At 40.9% G+C, this 10,269-nt stretch overlaps 1 protein-coding gene across 1 annotated transcript; it reads right to left on the reverse strand.

The window, feature by feature from the left end:
• Positions 1–3,471: 3,471 nt before the first annotated feature.
• On the reverse strand, positions 3,472–4,602 carry LOC124138636. The gene has a single exon (XM_046505374.2). It carries the CDS (start codon positions 4,600–4,602, stop codon positions 3,472–3,474), a length of 1,131 nt encoding a protein of 376 aa, XP_046361330.2.
• Between the last annotated feature and the right edge of the window lie 5,667 nt (positions 4,603–10,269).

Genomic DNA, 10,269 nt, shown 5'->3' on the forward strand with positions numbered 1-10,269 from the left:
ACATATGTATGTAAACAGTTACTCGTGATACGTATGTAGCCAGTTACTCGTGATACATACGTGTGTTGGGAGTTACTCGTGATACATATATATGTAGCCAGTTACTCGTGATACGTATGTAGCCAGTTACTCGTGATACATACGTATGTAGCCAGTTACTCGTGGCACATATGTATGTAGACAGTTACTCGTGATACACATATGTGTAGCCAGTCACTCGTAATACGTATGTAGCCAGTTACTCGTGATACATACGTATGCAGACAGTTACTCGTGAGACACACGTATGTAAGCAATTACTCGTGATACATAGATATGAAGGCAGTTACTCGTGATACATACGTGTGTAGACAGTTACTCGTGATGCACACGGGGTAGTGGTGAAAATGCCTTGAAATTAGCTGAATGGATTCCATACCAAAACAACAGGAATGCTAGGGTTACTATAACAAGTTTATTCTTTGAAAATACTTATGATTGTTTTACAGAGGCAAAAATATTTTCTTGGGTAAAATAATTTTAAACTGGCCTCATCAGTAGAGATTCACTTTAAGGCCATGGTTGTGCGCAAATTACTGACATGTTGAGTAAAATAGTAGTTGCGGTTGATACATGCACAACTTTATTCGTTGTGTGAAACAAACACTCATAGTCGTTTGAAACAAGCAATCGTACTAATAATGGCGTGTTTGTACATACAATGAGCAAATGACAACAATGGTTTACCTCTAGATCGCTCACGCAGTTGGTCACATTCAATGGCAGCAATCTAACAGCATGTTCCTAAACGGCCAGGAAGTAGGCTTTATGTATTAAAGTAACAAAATAACCGGGCACTCTACGTTGTTGTAAATCAATTAGTTGTTTGTTTTGAGAGATATGGCGTTTTGTTCCATTGTGGAATATTTCGTTAAAGTCTTGCTTTTGATCTTCCAGGTTGTTAGTAGATGACTGACTGGAACGTTTCACCCCTTATCCCTTCTGAACGTTTAACGACTGCTTAGTTTAAAATAACCATCTACTATATTTAATCTACTATGTTGAATTGTGATTCGATGTATTTTATTTCAGCATGCTATCGGTAACCATAATGCAAATCTATTTGGAAATGTTTTCTAATGTGTTTTTGTTCCTTGTTGCAACGGCTGCTTTTACTTTGGCGATTATGATGACGAAAACCTTCTCCAAGCAATGATCATGATGACACGATTATGCTTGACCCCCACATCACTTGCCCCTGGCCTGTCAATACACCACTGACCTATGCTCTCCCAAAACGTGAAAGACCTTTGATGCCACGATATATGATTAAGCTTGACCCCCACATGACTTGCCCCTGGCCTGTCAATACACCACTGACCTTTCCGCTTCCCAAAAGTGAAAGACCTTTGATGCCACGATATATGATTAAGCTTGCCTCCACATGACTTGCCCCTGGCCTGTCAATACACCATTGGCCTATGCTGTCCCCAAAAGTGGGGCCTTTGACGCCACGACATATGATTTAGCTTGACCCCGACATGACTTTCCCCTGGCCTGTCAATACACCACTGGCCTATGCCCTCCCCAAAAGTGGGGCCTTTGACGCCACGACATATGATTTAGCTTGACCCCCGACATGACTTTCCCCTGGCCTGTCAATACACCATTGGCCTATGCCCTCCCCAAAAGTGGGGATCTTTGACGCCACGACATAGATTTAGCTTGACCCCGACATGACTTTCCCCTGGCCTGTGAATACACCATTGGCCTATGCCCTCCCCAAAAGTGGGGATCTTTGACGCCACGACATATGATTTAGCTTGACCCCCGACATGACTTTCCCCTGGCCTGTGAATACACCATTGGCCTATGCCCTCCCCAAAAGTGGGGATCTTTGACGCCACGACATATGATTTAGCTTGACCCCGACATGACTTTCCCCTGGCCTGTCAATACACCATTGGCCTATGCCCTCCCCAAAAGTGGGGATCTTTGACGCCACGATATATGATTAAGCTTGACCCCCACATAACTTGCCCCTGGCCTGTCAATACACCACTGACCTTTCCGCTTCCCAAAAGTGAAAGACCTTTGATGCCACGATATATGATTAAGCTTGACCCCCACATGACTTGCCCCTGGCCTGTCAATACACCACTGGCCTATGCTGTCCCCAAAAGTGGGGTCTTTGACGCCACGACATATGATTTAGCTTGACCCCGACATGACTTTCCCCTGGCCTGTCAATACACCACTGACCTGTGTGCTCACAATTCATCACTGTCTTGGCCAACAAAAACTCGCAAAAGAAATGGAAGGCGCTTTTTTAAACAACAAACAAACAAACAAACAAACAAACATTATTTCACGAAATGTACATCAAGGAACACGTATATAATACTCTCTTAAGCATTTACCGATCTGCTATAGTACCATTCACAGAAGTGACGTCATAGCCTATGATATCGATATCACTCATGGGTGGCTGAAGGTGTCCAAACACCCACTTCTAGTTGCGATATATTACATATTATGGTTCATAAATACGTGTCACATCAGGTCAATTGAGCAGTAATAGATATATAATGTTTATGTATTAACTGAAACTCTGAATAATATCTTTCTCGTGTCAATGTCGGAATGCATGTGAAGCATCTGAACTACAGATGGAGAGAATAAGCAAAGTGAAAAGATCCTTTCAAAAGCCCAAGACATCTCTGCTAAATAAAAGCGACAAAACCCTTTCCATAGCCACAAAAATCTCAGCTAAATGCAGAGTCGCTTGCACGATTCCGACTGTATCATAAGCATGTGATTATGAATCACTAAGAAATAGTGATGATACCAAGTGTTTGAGGAAAGGTAAGCGTATCCTGCTCCATCGGTGGCACCGTTACAAACACATGCAAAGGCAAGGCAATATCAGCAAGGTAATATATTTCTAAAGACGTCCGTCATGTCTCAAGAATGAAAATACAGATTACAACAAAACAACACGGTTCCACCCCTACAGCAAGCTGTTTCATTTTTGCAAAGAAGAATATGCATGAACACACACACACACACGCACGCACGCACGCACGCACGCACGCACACACGCACACACACACACACACGTTGTTCGTATGTTATAATCATCCGTACAAATCATCTGTTGTTAAGTCACATAAAATAGGACAGATCCGAAAAAAAATTCAATCTCAACAATGCACAAATTGGTAGTGATCAACCGCTTATATCATATACGATATATCATTTTTTTAATATGCAATTCCAACGACGGGTTAAAGTTGTCTACCGCGCAATAGGCATGAGTGTGACATTGTCCATGCATCCATCCATCCATCCACACATACACACTCATGACTCTAGGTTCGAAGAGAGGAACCTTTTCACAATGAATTGCAGGGCATCAGCTGCGCGAGCCACTCGTATCCTTTTTACCAAAGGTCTGCGTCTTGGGCCATACCCGTCTTCTATGAAAGACCATCACTCGTTCTTAGGGGGTGTAACATTCACCAATTTTGTCTTCAAACCCAAAGATTTATAATACAGGTTGCAGGTTTTCTTGAAAGTTGTTCTCTGACTTATATATACACCAGTCTCATTGCGTTTTGTTACCAATGGGGCACACGACGTGGCACCAGCTGCATATTTAATAGACTTGTAAAGGTTGCGGAGAAGACCCGCGTTATAATTACTATTTTTGCGAGTCCTCCCTTCGAAATTACCAGCTTTTGTGGTCTGATGAACAGCCAGAATCGAGGCAGTCGCATCTACTACAGTGTGGTTATGCTGCCGAGAGTTCAGCACAAGCCAGTTATCATACGCAGGACGTCCAATGACAATTCCAGGAATGCTGCCCCAAGGAAATGTTGAATCAGTTATAAAATAGTCCTCGGCAACAGTTAGAAATAGTTTGCCTCTTTGTCGGGCAATGGTAGAAAGACTGTCCATATTTGTTCCTTCATCCGCTGTAACACGTAGAACATTAGTCCTTTGACCGATAATCAGTATTGGATTCGATGGTGGAAAATAGCTAGACACAACGGTTCTCAACGTTCTGATCAACCCATCGTCGAACAGAATATCTCCATTTGAGTAACCGTAGAGTTTTGATTTGAACTTACGGATAACATCCAAATACATATATTTCAACACAGGTACACCGGAAGCAGCGATCTTAGTGACCGGAAGTACCTCCCAGCCATGTTGGATAATGTCTTTTGTGTCATTCTCGTTGGTGCTAAAGAAGACCGGTCTGATATGAGGTCTGAGATTTGCCCAGTTCTTCAGTGTGATATTCCTCACCTCGTATTTCTTGTCGTTTGAAGGCCAGGAGGTAAACATGGTTAAAAGAGGTGTGACCGGAAGTGAGTCATTGGCCTCCTTTATGTCTCTTGTCCAATAAGGCTTCGTATAAAATGGAAGTTGGAAATTGGCAATGAACCCATGTCGTGACGTGTTGAGTAAGAAAGAGGAACGTCGGGGTTGTAGCATATGGCTGGAATTGTACAGATACAGGTAGCCAAACATCGAGACGCTGGCGAGGAACAGGACACAGATGATGCCATGACCTGCTCGTACAGGATACAGCGCTCCAAACGTTCGAGATCCCATTGAGTTGACTTACACTGAAACGGAACGAAATACATTACACATAAATGAGTGAGTGATGTGGTTCTAACGAAACAGTAACGAAGCAGTATTTCATGCTGAGGCACTTGATCTCAGCTCGTAGACTTGTACATTTGTTTGTTTGTTTGTTTGTGTGTTGTTTAACGTCGCCCTCAGCAATATTTCAGCTATATGACGGCGATCTGTAAATAATCGAGTCTGGACCACACAATTCAGTGATTGACATCATAAGCATCGATCCACGAAATTGCGATAAAATGTCATGCATAAAGCCGATCACCCGATCCCGTTAGTTGCCTCTTATGACAGTCATACCCGTCTTTTACAGCAAGCATGGGTTGCTGAAGACCTATTCTACCCCGGATCTCTTAGACTTGTACAACGACGAACATTGGTGCAGCATAGGACGAACCTAAGATCCGAATCTACGATAAGTATATCCTGGCACATTTAAGGGCCGCAACTCTCCCATGCTGCTTATTCAACATTTACATGTATACACCTGAAAACAACTTATTGTTGCATATTATATAGTTTATATAAATATGTTATGTTTTCATATAAGAAAAGGATTTGTTGTCCTATCTTTTATAATATTTCTGTTTACAGTACCATAGTCATATTGGCATTACCCTCAGAAGGTACATACACACTTTGTAACAGAAGACAGTACTGCAAATATGAAAACTTATTTTCATTGCACTTGGGCATTAATTACAATTGCGTAATTGGTGAGCGTCCAGAAAGTGTCTGGAAAAGGGTCGGTTCTGCCTTGTACAAAAAATAATGGCAAATTACATGGCGCTGGTCCCGTGACGAACATGAGGCTTTCTTCGGGAAGCGGTTGGTTTCGTATTTCTTGCTGTGGTTTTCCTGTCTTCTTCTAGGATATGTCCGCGTAGTGCAGTGAGGTTTGCTGATACGTCAGTTTCAGGATACATTTAACCTGTCAGTAAAATTCAGACACGCGCCAAGAAGTCAAGCTAAACCATGTTAAGTTTATTGTGATCGCCTATCCCTCCCGCTATGCACAGGACAATACCGCTATACCGGACAATCGGTTGTGTATTATTTGGCTAGAACTGTAAGTAAATGAAGGTAAATTTTAAGAAATATCATATTTTGCTTTAATTTAACGCAGCAATGAGAGTGATAATGACGGCTTATAACTATTAGTCTTGTAGCAAACTTACAGACAATATTGTCTTTGTCATTGCTTTTTATTGTCATTATCTGTATTCATGATCAAATGTCCCAACTCATCTCTTCAGCCCCACGACCACACTCCGTTCTCCCACGTTACATGCGCCATTCGTTAATTGTTCCAGACCTTGAAGTTTGTAATTAAATAATACGCAAAATCACCTTACTCTAGACAGTGGAACCATTCAGTGAATGAGTGAGTGAGTGAGTGAGTATGGTTTTACGCCGCTTTTAGCAATATTCCAGCAATATCACGGCGGGGGGCACCAGCAATGAACTATTCAGAGCAGCACAGACATGCTAGAATAGATCGGACCGTTTCTTATAAATATAATATAATATAATATAACTACAATAAAGTTTCGTAAAAATTAAAAAGATTAGATGCAAATAGAAATCTTGTTAGGTTTTCAACTCTTATAATTAAATGATGAGTAGTTTTATTTGTTATAATGTGTATATTTCTCTCTTTTGGGAAATAAAAAATGCGGTGCCTGCTTGTCATGTGATGGTTATTATCATCAGCTGTCACCATGTGGCAATGTCCAACGTAAGAGCTAGGACAGAGCTAGTAACTGAAACGTCCTCTGGTGACTTCAAACCCCACATTCTCTGCTCAGATCCAAGTACATTGCGACCACTGCTGGGTATAGTAGTGATCTGTTATAATATGTGTTTAAAAAAATACGGTTTTGGGGCGTTGATAAAATACACACTGACGCAAGTATATTCTTATCAAATCAACTGGATGATTGAATATGCTTTCCTGTACATACAAAATTACCTCACTACACATACATTTGACAGTTGCAGTAACACACAATACATTTAATAAGTTAAATATCCCTTTGAACAGTATTTTATTTATATCAGTTTGAGCGTTTGAGTTTGACATCAGATTGATGTGGGAAGAAGTGCCGAAGTAATGCAGGTCTTTGACTTGATGTTCGCGAAAAGGTGAGCGTATCCTGCCAAACCGGTGGCATCCGTTACAAACACATGCTAAGGCAAGTCAATTGGTAACCTGAACAAACACGGAAACACAAGAGATTGACCGATAAGTGGAAGACCCAGGGTCACAACTGCGGCGCAGGAGCGATTCATCCGGGTGTTGCATCTTCGCAACCGGACAATCAGTGCAGCATACACAGCTAACAAAGTTCCTGGTCTTCGTAGAGTCTCAGCGCAAACCATCAGAAATCGTCTAAGACAGCATGGGATACGGCCAATGAGACCATATAAAGCGCCCGTTCTGCGGGAACATCATCGTCGTGCACGTCGGCAATGGAGCAGAAATGTTCGACCATGGACCATAGTGCATTGGAGAAGTATATGGTTCAGTGATGAGTCGCGGTTCATGCTGTATCGCCATGATGGTAGGATGCATGTCTACAGACGGAGAAATGAACACTACACTCGACACTGTATTCATGAAGTCGACCGAAACGGCGGTGGAAGTGTTATATTGTGGGCAGGCATATCCGTGAATGGTAGGACAGATCTGGTGCATGCGCGTGCAGGGAAATTTAACTGCTGTACGCTACCGTGATGAAATCCTTATTCCCGCCATTGACGTCAGAAGAGAGATTTTCCAGCAAGACAACGCAAGACCGCATACTGCACGTGTTACCATGGATTATCTTGCCCACAACAATGTTACTGTGCTGCCATGGCCCTCCAAATCGCCTGATCTAAACCCCATTGAACATTTGTGGAATCTGCTAGACAGACGTGTACGACGCCGACAGCCTCAACCACAGACGCTTCAACAGCTGACCCATGCATGGCAGGATGAGTGGAGAAGGATTCCACAACGCCAGATTCGACGACTCATACAATCCATGAGCAGTATAGATGATGGGGGTTCTGGACCACTTCCACTAGAGCCAGATTTGTATACCTATACTGCTACTACAGAGGGAATTTTTATGTCAAAATGATGATGCGATTCAACGATCGTCATCACGTATTAAAAGAATCATCAATATTAATTAATAATGGATAAAATTTACTATAGCCCACGAGGATATTGGAAAGGTATAGGAGCAATACAAAAATTAGCCACCGCGGCTAAGATATCTAAAGGTTACACACAACCAAATGTTTTCCCATAGACTTCTATAGTAACGTCATGATTTTTTTTAAAAATAACTAAGCATTCAACAGCTATTACCTGTACGTGTGTGCACAGTTTGGCCTTAGAGCAGCAATAAAAAAAATAAAAATGACCAGCTTAGCCAGCTCCTTTTCCGAGTACCGGAAGCTAAACACACCACCCCCAGTTTCGCACCAAATGTCACCTACTTGAAAATAGCTGTGGTCACATTCAGCATAAGTCATCATGTTGAAAAAGACAGTACTAAATATAGAAAAACATGGTCAGTTTTAATAACTGGATGGATGTACATTTGAAAGACATAAAAATCTTACAGAATATCCTCCAATCACAGCCTGCAGATATCTCTCCAAACTGGTACTGATTTGGTGTAGTAGAACCTAAAGATGTGGCCAAGGATTGGTTAAAGAAACAAGTGATGTGGCAAATATACTTATCAGCAACGCTTTATACCCCGAGGAAGAAGTTTGATATTTTACTAAGTTCTTCGTTCATTTTACTAGGAGACCAGACTATATACTCTTTTTCGAAATTTGAAAGAAACAATTGATGACCATATTTGGTTGGTTTGACATTATTATAGACTTGTGTAAGCATTCGTTTAAATGTGATCCAACGATAGTAAACAATCTATTTTAAATCTCCAACCAGTTCTTTGATTTTAGCATTGAATAATTGACGCACTTGTTGTCTCCCCTGTTCTATAAACTTTTTTTTCTCATCTTCGGTAATTCCACTGGTCTAACGAGAATTTGATCGAATCTCCAGCTTCATTGTGTTGTATTTGGTTAGTTCTGACAACCCTTAACGAAACTCCTCCTCGGATATCTTACAATCAGCCAGTGCTTTTGAAATATGATCCTCAATGCTGTTCAACTTTGCTTTGGCGAGTATCCCAATATTATCATGTTTAAATGCTTTCTTTTGCAACTTACGAGAAATACATTTTATCGCTATTCCTGCCAGTCCTGAGCCTCCAGCCGCTACTTCCATGCCAAGTACGATAGGCGCGGCGATTATAGTTGGTAATAAACCAACACCGGCTACACAGAGTCCCATGCCAGCTGTAACAAGCACAGTGTCAACCCCCTCGAGAAAATTCACAGCTCTGCGATACTTATTTATACAATCCAAGTCTAAACGCCCTCTCCTTCTCTATTCGATGTTTTATGTTGGTTATTTGATGTTATTGAAATCCATCAACGATATCCATCTTTTCAGATGCTTCATCGAGCATCGGATATAAACTCACAATGTATATTATTATATCATATAATAGTCTTTAATTGATCTTGCTTAAATGTTTTGAGAGTATACATCAACCTTATTAAATGTATATTATGCGGCATAAATATCTTAGTAAGAGAATTCCTTCTACCTTTTTAATTTGGACCCCTTCAAGGGTTGCAACGGGTGATACTCCCATATAAATAATACTGCAACGTCGACGCTCGTGTTTCCTGAGCCAATTACTTGATAGACCTGTTAATATCTCGAAGGCATCTTCCGATGCATCCCCAAACAAGACTTCAATAATAAGTGTAGAAACATCAAGTATAGCGTTCAAGTTCTGTTTTGTATCATTGAATTCAGTAACCAAATTTAAACTCACATTTTTTAATGCTGGACGACTAAATAACATATAACCTGGGTTTTCCGGCAGGGGAGCAACTAACACACTTTTTCGTTTTTGAGGGGATATAAGCCCCGAGTAGGATCCCACTATTCATTTTCTTAGTTAATTGATGTCCCTTACCCATCATCACATATGGTGGGGCAATGACGATATTCAATAGCCACTCGATTTTTTCTTCGACCATAGTCCATTTATTATCATCGTTGTGAGTAAGATTGTATGAAGTGTTTTTATTGAGTCTACTAACGTCGACATCACTTAAATCTCCTAGATTACCTGTGAATACAACTTCTTTCCGCTTGTATACATTATCTTGTAAATGTAAAGCGTATAACTTGCCATTGGCACAGGGTTTATCGAATCCTTCCATGTCTCCAAGATTGGAAATGCAATTGTATTACATTGTCTAAGGTATGCGTTCCAAGGCCCGATGGATCAACCATTATTTATAATATGGAGTGTTACACTTAAGTATCCTATATGTACAGGTTGATGCTTTACATCTAATACAGAAATTTTGAGATCTGAAAAAATACCCCGCTTTAACTTTTTATATTGTAATGATGAGAAAGATTCCATTCTACCGCTATTGTATTTTTCATCTTTGACTTGAATAGCTCTTAGCAGAGTTGAAGGACTTTCGAGTTGAATATTATCCGTTGTACTGATCTGATCAAGATGGATGCACAACTCT

Source organism: Haliotis rufescens, unplaced genomic scaffold (assembly GCF_023055435.1).
Source record: "Haliotis rufescens isolate VD_foot unplaced genomic scaffold, xgHalRufe1.0.p SCAF_17, whole genome shotgun sequence".
NCBI classification, from domain to species: Eukaryota; Metazoa; Mollusca; class Gastropoda; order Lepetellida; family Haliotidae; genus Haliotis; species Haliotis rufescens.

What these genes read in the sequence shown, in the direction of transcription:
- LOC124138636 (XM_046505374.2), bottom strand. Translation starts at nt 4,602, where the DNA reads ATGGGATCTCGAACGTTTGGAGCGCTGTATCCTGTACGAGCAGGTCAT.